This window comes from Rhinopithecus roxellana, chromosome 9 (genome assembly GCF_007565055.1).
Source record: "Rhinopithecus roxellana isolate Shanxi Qingling chromosome 9, ASM756505v1, whole genome shotgun sequence".
Classification (NCBI taxonomy): Eukaryota; Metazoa; Chordata; class Mammalia; order Primates; family Cercopithecidae; genus Rhinopithecus; species Rhinopithecus roxellana.
The window spans coordinates 109,340,920-109,358,067 of record NC_044557.1 but is presented as its reverse complement, the minus strand read 5'-3'; the positions used below and the strand labels follow the sequence as shown (position 1 = coordinate 109,358,067).

Here is a 17,148-nt window from a genome sequence, read left to right as displayed (position 1 = left end):
GGAGTTCCAAGAGCAGCCTGGCCAACATGGCACAACCCCGTCTCTACTAAAAATTCAAAAATTAGCTGGGCATGGTACCGCATGCCTGTAGTGCCAGCTACTTAGGAGGCTGAGGAATGAGAATTGCTTGAACCCGGGACGCAGAGGTTGCAGTGAACCGAGATCATGCCACCGCACTCCAGCCTGGGTGACAGAGTGAGACCCTTTCCCAAAAAAAGAAAAGAGAGTATAAAAGTTTCCTTCTTGGCCTGGCACAATGACTCACACCTGTAATCCCAAAACTTTGGGAGGCCAAGGTGGGCTGATCACCTGAGGTCAGAAGTTCGAGACCAGCCTGGACAACATGGTGAAACCCCATCTCTATTAAAAATTCAAAATTTAGCCGGGAGTGGTGGCAGGCACCTGTAATCCCAGCTACTAGGGAGGCTGAGGCAGAAGAATTGCTTGAACCTGGGAGGCGGAGGTTGCAGTTAGCCGAGATCACACCACTGCACTCCAGCCTGGGCGACAAGAGCAAAACTCTGTCTCAAAAAAAACCAGAAAACAAAAATCAAAAAACAGCTCCTTCTAAAATCCCAAATGATGAACCAGACCTGGTAAAAACAAAACTTTGTGAGACACCATCGCCACCTTGTGTTCAACAGCTTTCATTACATCCATATTTATTGCAAATGATCACACGTGGGATTCTCAACAATTACAGAATATAGCTTTATTTATAGAATCTTACAAATAAAACATTTACAGTCCACATAAGTTAATTTTCCTTTCTAATTTCTTCTCATAACACCTGAGTTATTTTAAAAAAATACTGTGATGGAATTGCAGAACTGTAAAGGGAAATATGAACAATAAAATCCTAACCTCTCTTGCAAAAATCAGACTTTTTTTTTGAAGCAGATGCCCAGCATATTGCCATCTCTTTGGAAGAGGACTTACTATAATCAGATCTTACGCTACCCAAACAGGGAAGCCACCTTTTTAAAACCCAAGGTTAAGGACCAGTGAAGAATCGCTCCCATTTGACACTAGACACAAAATACCTTTGGGGGCAAAGACAGGGGCAAGTTGTGTGCCAGTGATGAGGTGAGAAGGAGCGGAACCCCTGTCCCTGCCTCACTGTTCCTGCACGTGACATACACTTTCCTTGCTTATTTATTAATAGGAGCTGGTGCATCTGGAAAACAAGGTTGAAGCTGCTAATGCCAGGGGTGAAAAAGTCCTCCCACTGACTTGCTACTCCTTAGACTTCTAATATGTACAAATGCTTGAAACAGCAAATTCAACACCTAAAAATCGAAAGAAATTGCCAGTTTTTGACTCATGGGGCAAAGCTGTTGCCACAATCAGTGGCAACTCAAGTCAGACGATGTGAGTGTCTCCACCCCTCCCAAGCTCCGACTAGGACTGACCTCTGTGCCAATTACAGTTTAAAGAGGATTTCCCTTTGAGGCAGCTGTCTATGGAAGGAAATTTCTTAAGGTAATATAGGTGTGCACAAAAAGGGAAAAAAACCCTATTTCATATTTCAATTTGTTAAAATTATAGTTTTGAGCTCCTCTCCTAAACTAGAAATCCACTAACTCTAACTTAGTATTCTACTCCAAGACAAAGGGTAGTATGTTTATGGAATGACAGGATCTATTGGGAATGCTAAAATTATAAATTTAATACATCAATGCAAGTTAGGTTAAAGCAAAATCTTCCAGAGTCTTCAACTTTGAGTTATTTTCTGCTAGCTCCTGAAAAGCAGCTTGAGAAAAATAAATCAGAAAAGACGAAGAACCATTTTAAAACAACAATAATAATGACAATATAAAAAGTTAGATTCCGACATTCAAGGAATTGGTTCTTTGGTAAAACTGGACCATAATCGTACCAGGAAATCAGTCCTGATATTTAATCTAGAATCTCCATCACTGAAATTCTCCCTCTTCAGCATATTCTTAAATGTACCGAAGCCAACAGGCAAGATAAAAACAAAACTTAAAAAAAGAATCACCAGCAGTTTTCCTGCTCATGTTCTTTTCAAGAATATTCCTGGTTTGAGAGATGTCTCCCAAGAAGAGAAAACAAAATGGATGCTGCTTGTGATTACTGAGAGTGGACAGTTTTTCTATGTAAGAGAAAAGCTCAGGCATTGCTAGTGAACCAGTACTCCTGTCAGCCATGCACATGAATCAGTTCGCAAACATGGCCCCTGGGCTCCAACTGCGGGCACCACTAAGAAAGGCTTCTGGAGAGACAGGCTCCCCAAAGTGGCTAAAGAATCTCACATTATCAATATGATAATAATAAATCAATTCACCTAGTGAACCTGGAGATGAGCTCCCCTTGAAGCCAGAGCTCGGAGGCAAGGGCTCCACAGTGCCTGAGGCTGGCCTATAGTTTTGCAGACAAGTATTTCCATCCATTTTCTGGAGAGAGTTAGAGCAATTCATATTCAATTCAATACAGGATTCGACTTTTTTGCAAGGAAGCAGTAACCTAGACGGGTCATTGAAAACCCATCTGCAGCAGAATCATTAGGCCCACCATTCAGCAAACATCTGCGATGCCCTAAGTGAAGTTTGTGACCTTATGTTTCAGAGACCCCCTGTTAGTCATGCTTTGATTTATGGAAGCAGTAAATCCTAAATTTTGCCTGCACTGATTCCATTTCTGATTATCCTTGTCTAAGTACAGCATCAATGGCACCCCAGTTCTACAACTCAGCTTGCCACTCTGCAGACATCTCAGCTGGGGGGGGAGGATAGTTTGTGCAGTCTCCCCTCTATCTAACACATAGGTCTCAAATGTGCTCAGAATGTGCTTCTAGGGAGGCAGCTACAAAGTCTCTTAGAAGATGGCAGTGGGGAAGACGAGGTAAAAATCACAGCCAAACCAACTGTTTTCTTGCAGACAGCCCGAGCCTCCATTCTGTCAGTTGTTAACCTGAAAGAGTGGGTCCAGGCAGCCACACCGCCACGTTAGCTCACTTGGACAGCCATGAAACACCAGGTGCTGTTACAAAATCAATACCCAGCATCTCAGTAGGAACAAGTGAGCATCCTGACAAGACACACAACAGCGATTTGACTTCCTCTCCCATTCAGGATGAACCTTGCCTCGCCTCTCACCCTGCTCCTGTGTTCTGACTTCAGGTTCTCTTTGAGAGAAGTAATAGGCAATTAAACAGACTTTGAAAAAATGGGAAGGCTTCCCGTCTCCTGTCTCTTCTGTTGGCCAGCTGGAGGTCCAAGGTGCCCAGTTAGAGTCATGGGCCCTACACTATGGAATCAACTCTTGATATTTCTAGCCAAGTTCTAACCACTGGCTCTAGTTTTGCATTGTTGGGTAAAGGATTCAAAACCTGGCAGCACTGGTTCCAAGAGGAGGCCAAGGTAATCAGAGAAAAAAGTCAGGCTTGTCTTGTAAGCTGCATTCAGGTTCCAGAGTCACTGAGAGAAAAGGTGAGAAGAGGGCAAGAGGCACTAGCTAGAGACTGGTTACCAGAGCAGCTTATTCCTAGGATAGAGCATTTTACAAATGGCTGACATTTGAACGCAGGAATACAGTCTGTGTCAGTTTTTCATAGAATGGTCTCTTCCATGGTGCATTGTGGATGGTGAGTCCTCGGGCTGGCGATCGGGTAGCCCAGGGCCCGACCTCCAGTCCCACAGGCTCTTGGCAGGGCCCTAACCAATCTGGATCTGTCCTGAATACATGGTGAGGACCACCATGATGGTGAATCCAGTCAGGAGGCCCAGGTTCTGGATGACAAATGGAATCAAGATGCTGCCCTTCCTTTCATCCTCTTGACAGACCTCATTCATCTCAGGGAACTGGGAAAGAAGCAAGAAACAACACAGCTGCAATTCCTTGCTTAATCTTGTAAGTCCAGGGCAATACAGTGATGGAGATACAGATCAGGTTGGTTGACAAAGAAAATTAACAGGGCCGGGTGCAGTGGTTCACCAGAGGTCAGGAGTTCGAGACCATCCTCACCAACATGGTGAAACCCTGTCTCTACTAAAAATATAAAAATTAGCTGGGCGTGGTGGCGCAGGCCTGCAGTCCCAGCTACTTGGGAGGCTGAGGCAGGAGAATCGCTTGAACCCGGAAGACAGAGGCTATAGCGAGTGGAGATCATGCCACTGCATTCCTGCCTGGGCAACAGAGCGAGACTCCGTCTCAAAAACAAAACAAAAGAAAACAAACAAAAAAAATTAACAATAGCAGGTGCCATGTCTTTATAACGATCCAGGTAACACAAAGTACTCAACGTGTATGTGGCTCTGGATGAGTTGAGAGGCTGGCTAAAAATAAATATAAATATACTCTGATAAAAAAATAAACTTTTTATTATAGACTTCCCCCCCTCCACCGTTTTTGAGACAGGGTCTTGCTCTGTTGCCCAGGCTCGAGTGCAGTGGTGTGCTCATAGCTCCCTGCAGCCTCGAACTCCTGGGCTCAAGCAATTGTCCCACTTTAGCCTCCTGAGTAGCTCCACAGGTGCCTGCCACCATGCCTGGCCTTATTGTGGACTTTAAACACTTGAAGAGGTCTTTTTGTTACCAAGATGTTATTAACAGGCTAGATGCAGTGGCTCACACCTATAATCCCAGCACTTTAAGAGATGGGAGGATCCCTTGAGGCCAGAAGTTCAAGAGCAGCCTAGGCAACATGGAGACCCCATTCTATAACAGTTCAAAAAATTAGCTGGGCATGGTGGCTGGAGCCTGTAGTCCTAGCTGCTTGGGAGACGGAGGGAGGAGGATCACTTCAGCTCTGGAGTTCAAGGTTGCAGTGACCTATGGTCATGCGACTGCACTCCAGGCTGGGTGAGTGACGCTCTGTCTAAAAAAAAATTAGGCCGGGCGCAGTGGCTCACACCTGTAATCCCAGCACTTTGGGAGGCTGAGGTGGGTGGATCACAAGGTCAGGAGATCGAGATCCATCCTGGCTAACACAGTGAAACCCCGTCTCTACTAGAAAAAAAAAATACAAAAAATCAGCTGGGCGTGGTAGCAGGCACCTGTAGTCCCAGCTACTCGGGAGGCTGAGTCAGGAGAATGGCGTGCACCTGGGAGGCGGAGCTTGCAGTGAGCCAAGATCGCGCCACTGCACTCCAGCCTGGGTGACAGAGCGAGACTCCGTCTCAAAAAAAAAATAAAATAAAAATAAAAATAAATATTAAAGACAAAGACATGTCCAATGCATTGAGATAAAAAAAGAAACAAACCAAAGTATTGCCGTTATTGTTTCGGGGTAGTTTTCTTTCCTTCCTTCTGTCTCTTATCTATATACAGCTATTCCATAATAAGTAATAAAGACCATAGATTGATTATCATCATTTTCTTTAATGACATATGCAAACAAAAACATAAACTTTTCCTCCTTTAAAATCTAATGCCCTCTTAAAAACCACTGAATGGCAGGTACACCTTAAACAGACAAACTTTGTGGTATGTGAATGAAAGCTAAGAAAGCTGTTATTAAAAACTAACTATCAGCCATGTGCAGTGGTTCATGCCCGTAATCCCAGCACTTTGGGAGGCCGACGCGGGTGGATCACCTGAGGCTTGGGAGTTCGAGACTAGCCTGGCCAATATGGTGAAACCCCATCTCTACTAAAAATACAACAATTAGCCAGGCATGGTGGTGCACGTCTATAATCCCAGATACTCAGGAGGCTGAGGCAGGTGAATCACTTGAACCCGGGAGGCAGAGGTTGCAGTGAGCTGAGATCACGCCACTGCACTCCAGCCTGGGAGACTGAGTGAGACTCCGTCTCAAAAAATACAAATAAAAACTACCTACCTAACGCCCCCTTAGTTGCCCTCCCATCCAATGAACTGTGGAACACTTACCATATCAGCCAGAGAAATATACAAGAACATTCCTCCAGCCAGTGCAAAAATCCAGTTGGCAGAGAAGTGGCTGCCGGCCAGGATGCCAAAGGCCAGACCCAGGTAGCAGCAGCAGGCAGAAAGGAAGTTGAAGAAGAGAGCCTGTTGGATGCTCATCCCAGCGTTGAGCAGGATGACAAAGTCTCCTACAGCAGGGAGAACGAAAAGAGGAGGGATGATGAAAGAAGAGTCAGATGGACATGGGGATGCACACCTGTCAGCCCAGCTACTCGGGAGGCTCAGGTGGGAGGATCGTTTGAGCTCAGGAGTTTGAATTCAGCCTGGCAACAGAGCGAGAGCCAGTCATACAAGGTCTTGGGAGACAGCGTGCACTGATGACATCAGACTGCTAAAAGTGTGGGTGAAAAAAATCAAGACAGCCCTAGACTCAAGACTGAAGGAAGAAGACAGGCCCTTGAACTTCCTGTTCAAGACCTGTCTCCATTTACCAAACTGGCCGTATACCCAGCCTAGAGGCTGAAAATCTTTCCCAGGATTTTAAAAATAGATGACCAGCTGGCACTGGCCTCCTCATTTCTCTCTGGATTCATGGTGAAACAGAAGGAACCCCCTTCCTCACGACTACCATGGAAACAAAATCAAGACTGCGAGAAGTGAAGTGTCGAGACTGCGAGAAGTTAAGTGATTTGCCTAAAGTCACAAGTCAATATATGGCAGAGCCAGAACTTGACCCTAAGTTGTCCCTAAAGCCTCTGGAGTAATTACTGGCTTTTTACACTCTCCCTCTGATCAAACTAAGCCCCTCCTACCTCCTGGTTCATCCACCTGCAATATTAACAGGCTAGGAGAGAGAGCCTTTACTGAGTGCTCAGAATAGCACCTGGCACATGGGAAGTCCCTCTCACCCTTTGTTTTCCTTTAATCCTCACTATCATTCTAAACCCGCCTCCCGTGTTCAATTCTTATTAACCCCACTGTATACGTGAGAACTGAGCCACTGCATATGGGGCTAACAGGAAACAAACACCCCTATAAAAACCCCATCATTTTAAATTATCTATTAAATTGTTAAGAAATGGTGATTAGGCCAGGTGCGGTGGCTCATGCCTGTAATCCCAGCACTTTGGGAGGCTGAGGCGGGCAGATCATGAGGTCAGGAGCTCAAGACCAGCCTGGCCAACACAGTGAAACCCCATCTCTACTAAAAATACAAAAAAAAAAAAAAAATTAGCGGGGCGTGCTGGCAGGGCGCCTGTAGTCCCAGCTACTTGGGAGGCTGAGGCAGGAGAATCACTTGAACCTGGGAGGCGGAGCTTGCAGTGAGCAGAGATCGTGCCACTGCACTCCAGCCTGGGCGAGAGTGCGAGACTCCATCTGCCAAAAAAAAAAAAAAAAAAAAAAAAAAAGGAACGGTGATTAGGGTCCATGAAGCTTTGGGAGCGTGTTAATCAGCTACAATAAGCACTGTGAAGACAGGGAGACGGGAGCAAGGAACTGGCCACAGGAAGAGGGCCTGCACGACCACCCGAGGGAGCACCTGTGGAACAGGGGACGCACACTTACCCAGCTCATGTGGGAACTCCTCACAGAGGATGGCCACCGAGGTGCTGATGCCTTGGAAAACCGACACAGTGAAGGAAGCACCAATGGCCAGGCCGTCGATGAAATTGTGGAGGCCATCGCTCAGAGTGATCATCCAGGCCAGAGTGCCGATGTCAGAGTAGCGGACACCTTTCAGCCAGTAGCAAGCACTCTGGGAAGCCTGCAGGTCCTAGGAAGAAAGCACACCCACGGGGCCCGCAGAGTCAAAGGCTGGACTGCGTGCCCTCAAGGTAAGCCTGAGTTGACCTCTTAGAGGCTCCACCAAGCAGCTGGTGGCCCACTGACCTGCACAGAGAGCGAGCCCACAATGACCTTCTCGTCCACCACGGGCGCCTTGCCGTCCAGCTCGCTGTTGCAGTGCTGAGGAATCATGTGGTCCAGGTCCCCGTTCTGCAGCTTCTCCATCACCCCCTCTTCCTGGTCCTTCTTGGAGGGAAGTGTCTCAGAGGCATAATGGCTATGTCCGTGATGATGCTGGAGGGGCGACAGGGAGGGATCAGCATGACATTCACCAAAACCACAAACCTGACTAAGCACATGCTCCGAGGAAGCGCTTCACACACTGGAAGACCTCAGCCCTACCATCAAAGAGGACACAAGCAGGTCACGTGCCCAGAAACGTAGCAAAAGCTGTTATATAAAGCCATGGTCCGGCACGGTGGCTCACACCTGTAATCCCAGCACTGTGGGAGGCTGAGGTGGGAGGACTGCTTGAGCTGAGGAGTTTGAGAGCAGCCTGGGCAATGAAGTGAGACCCTGTTTCTAATATCTATATATAAAGCTGCACCAAGTGCGAAGGACCTGGTGTCAGACAGATATCAAAGCTGTCTCCTTGGGGTACATGCTTATTCCAGCAAGGCAGCTACTGCTCAAATATTTAGAGCTCCTCTTTTGCAATGGCTAATCTCAACTCAATTCGGCAGCTATTTAGGGAGTAACTGCAGTGCCAGCCACTAAAGATATCTTTTTGAAACTGTACTATAATAGTCCTGCTTCTCTGCAGCCTCATACTTCATACAGAATGAATGCATGTTATCAAGCTCTTCTCCCCATCCTGTAAAGATACCAATATATTAAGAAAATAATCTAGAACAACACAAAGCCGATAAACTACTGCTTAGTAGAAGGCACCCTGGCCAGATCTAGTTTCTGGTCTGGCCTCACTTCTGGCCAGATATCCTCAGGAGGTGAAATGGGATTGTCTCCTCAAGAAATTCGAGTTTCATGAAATTTGTGATATTGGGCTAAGACCGTCACCACCACCAGCACAATACCTCGACACTTTTTGAGATGGGTGCTTTCCCTACAAGAGCTTTCTTCAGCAACAGTTGAGCCTCACCTCATTTTTCTGCTTAAGAAGAATCTTCAAGATCTTCTCTGTGAAAAAGAAAAGATAAAAACCCCCAAACACCACCGCAGACTTGGAGACATAATAATCTTCCAGAGGGTTGAAACCAAAAGCCTGTGGACCCAGGAAAAGAAAATGAGTTTTAAAGAAAATAAAGCATCTTTACTGGTCCCCCTCTTTACTGGTCTTATCTCTTAACTACTTCCTTGACTCTAGGAAAGGAGAGAGGCATACTGGAGTAACTCTGCCATCTACCCATCCTCTTTCCAGCAAAAATCTAGTCCTTGGTGTTTCCCGGATGTGACAACACTAAACCTGCCAGGTTCTTCTCCAGCTTATTTGCCTGATGCAAAAGACTGATCATCTGTAGAATTTTAATCCCAGAAAGAGAAACCTCCAATATGGTTTTCCACTTTTGATTTCTCTGGGTGCTTGGCTATGAAGGCATTCACTGCCAGCAGATGTCATACTGAAGGAGCAGACACTTGTATTTATTTTCATCTTATCTAGTGTTCCTGGCTGACCTGCCTGTAAACACAAAAGGAGATGGCGTAATTATACTTTCTAAAACGGGAAACCCATTTCCCAGTTAAATAATAAGAACTGCAGCATATTCCTGACCGCAGACTCCCCCGTGACCACAGAACCAAGAAAGCGGACTGTGTTATTGCGAGCGTCAGTTTTTGGGTTTTGTTTTGAGTCCTTTCTGAAATTGTCACTTATCAAAAAGGGAGAGGAGAATCCACTGGGAAGAGGACAGAAGGAGAAATCAAGAGAATTCTGTCCTAGGTTACGCTCCTGATTTATGGTAGGTTCTTGTGAACATGTCTAATGACCTGGCCAGGCACGCTGGCTCATGCACTTTAGAGGACTGAGGTGGGTGGATCACTTGAAGCCAGGAGTTTTGAGGTCAGCCTGGCCAACATGGTGAAACCCCATCTCTACTAAAAAAAAAAAATGCAAAAATTATCTGGCCCTGGTGGCATACTTATAATCCCAGCTACTAGGGAGGCTGAGGCAGGAGAATGGCTTGAACCCAGAAAGCAGAGATCACAGTGAGCCAAGATCACACCACTGTACTCCAGCCTGGGTGACTCCGTCTCAAAAACAAAAACAAAAAGTATGGGGCCGGGCGCGGTGGCTCAAGCCTGTAATCCCAGCACTTTGGGAGGCTGAGACGGGCGGATCACGAGGTCAGGAGATTGAGACCATCCTGGCTAACACGGTGAAACCCTGTTTCTACTAAAAAATACAAAAAACTAGCCGGGCGAGGTGGCGGGCGCCTGTAGTCCCAGCTACTCGGGAGGCTGAGGCAGGAGAATGGCATAAACCTGGGAGGCGGAGCTTGCAGTGAGCTGAGATCTGGCCACTGCACTCCAGCCCGGATGACAGAGCAAGACTCCGTCTCCAAAAAAAAAAACCAGTATGTAACGACTTGCTCCTATTTTATTGTTAAAATTTTTTGTGGGTACATGGGAGGTATATATATTTACAGTTGTTCCTCTGTTTTCTGATTGGCCTTGAATAAACTCTAGCCCCCTCATGAATTGATCAAAATAAAAGTTGATCCCAACTTCAAGGAACTCTGGGCTGTTTGTTGCCTTTCTGTTTTAAAGGGGCCAAATCCAATCACTACCCTCCAGGGAAACAACACTTTCGTGTTTACTTTCCAGGGGAGTCAAATCATCTTGGGGGAAAAGTGAAGTGAAAACAGGCAACTAACACCTCTCTGCAAAAAGCCACAAAGGATGGTGAATACAGAACCACAAGATGAGCTTCAGAAATCCCAAAAGCTGGGTTCTCGGCTCAGAGATATGCACTCTGGTGCAGGTCAGATTCCAATGGGGTGAAACGTTACTTGTTTATCGATGCCATGGATTTAATCTAAGGATCCACTAGGAGGGAGCCAACTGACATTTTACAAAACACCAAGTGCTGTAAGAGGCACATGCAGTCATCTCTGCTTCAACTGAGGTGCTGTCCAGGCTTGCGAGATCACCCACAAGGGAGACGTCCTGCGCTTATTGTAATTAATGGGTCTGCTGAGGGGATTACACCAAATTAGGTGAACCATCAGTGCCTTCTTCTTTTGTGGCAAGTTTTCTCATGAACTTATCAGACAAAGGTACCGTCAAGGTATATAAAACCAGAGAGTGTTTGACTTGCATTGCCTTTGCCCCAAAACTCCCTATGGACAATCTTTTTACTGAGACCTATGGGTTCTGATGATATAGGGGTTTGTTTGTTTTGAGACCGAGTCTTACTCTGTCACCCAGGCTGGAGTGCAGTGGTGTGATCTCGGGTTACTGCAAACTCCATCTCCTGGGTTCAAGTGATTCTTATGCCTCCCGAATAGCTGGGATTACAGGCGTGCGCCACCATGCCTGGCTAATTTTTGTATTTTTAGTACAGACGGGGTTTCACCATGTTGGCCAGGCTGGTCTTGAACTCCTGACCTCAAATCATCCACCTGCCTCAGCCTCCCAAAGTGCTGAGAAAATAGGCGTGAGGCACTGCGCCCGGCTGATGATGTGTTTTAAACTTTTCTGTACCCAAAGCCTCAATCTGAGCACCATAACTGAGCCAGAGTGAGCTCGCTACACTGCATCTTTTCACCCGGCATCAGACTGCACTTTCCGCACCAGGCACTCAGTGCTGCCAAAAACACTCGTTCCACCCTCACAGCATCGTCCTGAGGCCGGTCTATTGCTCTCCCCATTTCACATCTGAAGAAACAGGCACTGTGAGGTCAGTGGCGTGTCTAGTTACAGAACCTACTGATAACAGAGCTGAGATTTGAACGCAGCTCTTCTGCCTATGCTAGGCTCCCTCTCCTAGCTCACGCCTAAGTTCTAGCTTCACTTTCCAAAAGGAAAGGGCCTCCAGGTGCCCTCTCTATGCCTTCTATCCAAACGGAGGTCCTCCCACTGTGCCCGCTGGCGTGCTCCGGGGTGAAGGCCCTGGCTTGCCATACCTCCGGGATGAGCTGGAAGAGGGCGTTGGAGTAGAGGGTTCCAATCGCCAGAGCTATGAAGTAGAGCAGCAGCCTCTTGTAAAAGGTCTTCTTCATGAAGGGCACCACGCTGGCCCCCAGGAGGGAGCAGAGGGAGATGACGGTCACACAGAGGAGACCATATCCCCACACTGCCATGCGGAGGGAGGGCCAGCCCCACCCAGGGCAGGGAGAGAAGGCACGCGCCCCATTGCACAGCAACCACCATTTAGGGGGAAGAAGGTGGAGCAGATAAGGAGGTCGCAAGGAAAAGTTTGGTGGATATTAAAGGAAAAAAAAAGAAAAATCAGAGAGAGACAAGTAGGGAGGGAGAGAGAAATAGAAAATTTGTTAGTGATTCAAATCTGATGAAATTCCCTCCAATCAGTTCAGAAGAAAGAGGAATTCAAGGTGGCCTTGGAATCCTGTGACTTCTGCCCCTGTGGCCACTGGTGGCCCCAAATCATTCCTGCCAGTGGTGTGACTGGCAGGGCAGGGTGCTGCCTTGTCACACACCCGAGGTCTGCCCAGGCCTATCACAGAGGCTGTCCAGGACAGACTTTGGACTCGAGGGCTCTCTTTATAGGACATACAGGCAGGCGGAAAGAGGCTGATCACTCTGCTGCTGTGTTTGCTTCTACATGTCCATTTCATATAGCGCAGGGTCAGGTGACACCATGACCACTTGGTTTGCTTTGTGCGAGATACAACCTAGGCAGATGTGCAGGGCAGAAGGGATAGAGAACGATTAATGAATGCCCAATGCCCATAAAATTCAGTGTCTTCACCTATCAACTTCCTTGCTCATTTCCATGTGCTCTGAGAGGGGCTGAAACATAGAAAACAGAGTTCCAGGAACACCTTGTCACAAAAATATCTCCTTGAACATTTCCCAGTGTGACACTCCATCCAGGCCCAAAAGAGGGTAAGACAGAACCAGACCAGGATGAGACACTCCCTGGCAGGCCACAGGGGCAGAGCACACACAATTAACTGTATTTCCATTCCAGTAGGTCACAAGGCACTTCATTTCAAATCTTTAAAAAATTAACATATTCCATTGCTGAAGCTGAAAAAATAGCCCAAGTTGAGGCCTCCCCTGCAGAGTGCTGTCAGATCCATGCAGAATTTTGAGATGGCACTAAGATGGTTCACATTCAACCAGGAAGAACCGGCAAGGCATGGCATCCCATCTGCTGTCTTTTCTGGGTGAGTCTTTTGACTCAGAAAGCCTGGGAAGCGGCTGACATGGGATCTTTGTGAAGGACAGTGTCCACCACTCCCTAATGGGGTCAACCACGCATCTGTGTATCCTCACCCCCGACAGCAGCATCCCTGCCTGAGCTACAAAAGTGGGCAGACTGTCAACTTGGGTCTTATCTTTATAGCTCCTCTGTGATAACAATTAAACAACAAAATTAACATTTCAAAACAGTCAAGTCAAGGTACCAGGAAGTCAGTCCTTTCAGGAAAAAGTCAAGATGCAAGGTACCAAGGACGGAGAGCCCCTTCCATTTATCTTGTCATTTTAATTTTGTTTGGTCTTAGTCTTTGTTCTATGTTTGGCTCTCTATGCTGGAAATGATGGCCTGCTCAAAATTAAAGAACACTCGCTTTTTAGGCCAATTCTACATATCAGTTGGTAACCTCTTTTCCTTCCATCTCATTCCAGGTGGATAAGCTCTTAGTGCCCAGACCTGAGTCCTGCCAGGATTTCTCCTTAGAACAGAGCGAGTACTTAGCACCAAAGGCATGGATGGCAGCTGATAGCCGCAGCTTTCCTTTGATGCCCTATGTATGGGGCTTAGGAAAGGAGAGGAGACAGTCAGGTCCCCAGGAGGAGGGAAAATTGGAAGAACCTTGCATCTGACAGCACCTGCAGAGGCCAGAGGAGTGAGACGTGGGCCCTGAGATCCAGAGTTAGAAGTTGTTTGTGGCTTTGATACGAGGGACAGGTTCATTTCTCAGGTGGCAGTCACTGGGTGCCCTGGAGCCCAGGGTAGGGGAGGAATTGATTGGCTCAGCTGCACCACCCCAGGGAAAGAGGACGCGCACGTTTCTGTTCTACTGCACCTCTGGGATGAGCTGGAATAGCGCATTAGACAGCAGCGTTCCAATGGACAGGGCGATGAAGTAAGTGAGCACACGGCTGAAAAACGCTTTCTCCGTGCAGGGCAGGACGAGGACTCCCAGGAGAGAGGCCAGGTTAATCAGTGAGACACTGAGAAAACCAAAGCCCCACACTGTGGAGGAACAAGAACAGACGAGGGCCTCTATTACTGAGGGTGAGGACATTCCTGCTGTCTAGGGCGGGCCTGTTCTGAATTCAGGTGTGATGGGGGCAGACCGAGATCCACCAACCAGCCCATCAGTAAACATTCGCTGAGTCCATCTCTCGCCAGATGCTGTGGAGAAGCCTACGGCAACTATCAAAATTGCTATCCAAAAGAAACACCTTTTCCATGGAGAGACAGATGCAAACAGCATGGAAGCTTAAATACCATACAAGTAGGCCAGGCACGGTGGCGCATGCCTGTAATCCCAGCACTTTGGGAGGCTGAGGCAGGTGGATCACCTGAGGTCAGGAGTTCAAGACCAGCCTGACTAATGTGGTGAAACCCCGTCTCTACTAAAAACAAAAAAATTAGCCGGGCGTGGTGGCACATACCTGAAATCTCAGCTACTCAGGAGGCTGAGGCAGGAGAATGGCTTGAACCCAGGAGGCGGAGATTGCAGTGAGCTGAGATTGCACCACTGCACTCCAGCCTGGGCAACAAGAACGAAAGTCCATCTCAAAACAAACAAAAAACAAGAAAAAGCCATATAAGTAAATAATGACAGCAGAAAACAGTGACTTGTAGTAACACAGACAATATATTCCAGGTGCCAAGAGTCAGGCAGCACACACCGGCCCTATGGGGCTTAGGGCTATCAGGGTGTACATTCACAGCTCATGGCAATCCCACTGTGGCTGGATCAGGAATACCGGGATAGGGAGGGGAAGAAGGATTCAGGGCTGAAAGCAGCCTCCGGGAGGTCTTAAAGGTAAAACTATAAAACCAAAGTAAGCCAGGTATGGTGGCTCATGCCTGTGACCCGAGCACTTTGGGAGGCCGAGGCAGGAGGATCATTCAAGCCCAGGAGTTTGAGACCAGCCTGGGTAACATAGTGAGACCCCTGTCTCTACAAAAAACTTAAAAATTAGCTGGCCATGGCGGTGCACATCTGTAGTCCCAGCTACTCAGGAGGCTGAGGCAGGAGGGTCGCTTTAGGCCAGAAGGTCGAGGCTGTAGTGAGCTATGATTGCACCACTGGACTCCAGCCTTGGAGACAGAGCGACATCCTACCTCAAAAAAAAAAAAAAAAAAAAAAAAAAAAAAAAAGATTAAAAACACCAAAGGGTTGGGCCCCTGTGGTTCAACATAAAACAAAAAGTGGACCAAAAAGGCATCCATAGGCTGCTCAAAAAGTCCAATGCTCTGAACATTCGCCAGCTACAGCCCAGGAGTCTAGGCCATCCTTGCAAATACAAAAATTATCCATCCAATCATCGCTCCCCCTCCTGACACTGACAACCTCATCCTGGTCATCACTAGTGAGGCATTCAGTGAGGAGCAGCAGCAGCTCAGCCCGTGAGCCCAGGGCGAGCTGGGAGATGGGCTCCTGCCTTCCCGGCCTGGCTCACCTTCGACAGCGCTCGGCCGCCCCTCCTCCGTCTGCTCATTCTCCTCGTTTTCCTGGTTCTCCGAGGTGCAAGCCCGGGAATCCAGCTGCTGGAGGATGGTGGGGCAGAACTCCTGGAGCTCGCTGCTCCCAATCCGCGACTGCTCGCTGAAATTGTGGGCAGCGAAGAGGTCTCCAGAACTAAAGCACTGAAACACAGGAAGGGCAGGAAGCCGCTTAGACCCCAAAGGTCAGGCCCTGCCCCGCTAAACAGCAACCTACTCAGCCTTCCCAGAGGAAAAAAAGAAGACAGAAATGTCCAAATTTCAGGGAATTTGTAGATTCATCTAGTCTAGGGATGAGGGCAAGGTGTTCCCTAAACTTAAAAAACTAGTAACTAATCCTTATGGCTCAGCCAGCCAGGAAAGTTACACATCATAAGTACAACTATCAGTAAATGAGTGCCTGAGAAACTTTGGGAATGACAAGATTCCAATCATTGTCACCAAAGTGGCCGGGCATGGTGGCTAACACTGTAATCCCAGCACTTTGGAAGGCCAAGGCAGGAGGATCACTTGAGGACAGAAATTGGAGACCAGCCTGGGCAACATGAGACCCCTTCTTTACAAAAAGTTGAAAAATCAGCAAAGTGTGGCGGCACATACCTGTGGTCTCAACTACCAAGGAGGCTGAGGCGGGGGACTGCTAGAGCCCAGGAGTTAGAGCTACAGTGAATGAGCTATGATCATGCCACTGCACTCCAGCCTGGGTGACAGAGCAACACCCTCCCTCTAAAAAAAAAGAAAAAAAAAAAAACCATTGTCACTAGCGTGGTATGGTTTCTAGAAAACACCATTCTGGGGCTGGGTGCAGTGGCTCTCGCCTGTAATCCCAGCACTTTGGGAGGCTGAGATAGGCAAATCACTTGAGGTCAGGAGTTCAAAACCAGCCAGGCCAACATGGTGAAGCCCCATCGCTACTAAAAATACAAAAATTAGCCAGGTGTGGTAGCTCACGCCTGTAATCCTAGCTACTCAGGAGGCTGAGGCAGGAGAATCACTTGAACCCAGGAGGCAGAGGTTACAGTGAGCCGAGATCACACCACTGCACTCCAGCCTGGGCAACAGAGCGAGACTCCATCCCTCACCAAAAAAAAAAAAGAAAGAAAACACCATTCTGTGCATGTGCCTGAAGATACAAGCTTCGTACCAAATCTGGCTGCACATCACAATAGCCCAGGGCACTATTATGTTAAAATGCAGGTTCCAGCTACTTCTCTGAAGCTGAAATGTCTGAGGGTGGGGCTCTGCCAAAACTGTGATGCTGCCTGATCAGCCCCACACATCCTCAACCATAGGACTGCCGTCAGCCTGAAAGACATATATGTTCACAGAGGTTAGGGAAGGAAAACCTGAAGATTCAAAGTGGGCCGTGGCCGGCCGGCAGCCGCCACACACAGTCACCTTGGGAGGTGGCAGGTAAGCGCTTCTCACAAACCGTTCCTGTGAAATCTGCAGCTCCACTTCTAACTATACTGTCTACACCAACATGCCAGGCCTCTTCTGAGTTCGGTCTCACATGGGCATATCTCTGAGAGTCAGCCCTCTCGGTGTGCTGCCAAAATAAGTGCCTGGGCCTCTAAGGCTGAGGGCTGAACTCCTGCCACCCCGAGATGCTGCTGCTATCCTGGC

General features: G+C 47.8%; 1 protein-coding gene across 2 annotated transcripts in view; it reads right to left on the bottom strand.

Annotated features, from left to right (window-relative positions):
* Positions 1-692: 692 nt before the first annotated feature.
* SLC39A14 (solute carrier family 39 member 14) overlaps positions 693-17,148 on the bottom strand; it is a 53,792-nt gene continuing 37,336 nt past the window's right edge. Inside the window, exons 3-9 of one of the 2 annotated variants that reach the window (XM_010365368.2) lie at positions 15,480-15,666; positions 13,868-14,037; positions 8,794-8,916; positions 7,740-7,928; positions 7,416-7,623; positions 5,853-6,037; positions 693-3,824 (exon numbers count right to left, since the gene is read on the bottom strand). In XM_010365368.2, the coding sequence (XP_010363670.2) occupies positions 3,678-3,824; positions 5,853-6,037; positions 7,416-7,623; positions 7,740-7,928; positions 8,794-8,916; positions 13,868-14,037; positions 15,480-15,666 (1,209 nt within the window). In that variant the 3' untranslated portion in view covers positions 693-3,677. Of the gene's footprint in view, positions 3,825-5,852; positions 6,038-7,415; positions 7,624-7,739; positions 7,929-8,793; positions 8,917-11,776; positions 11,947-13,867; positions 14,038-15,479; positions 15,667-17,148 lie in introns of both variants that reach the window. The other variant, XM_010365367.2, reaches the window with a different exon arrangement.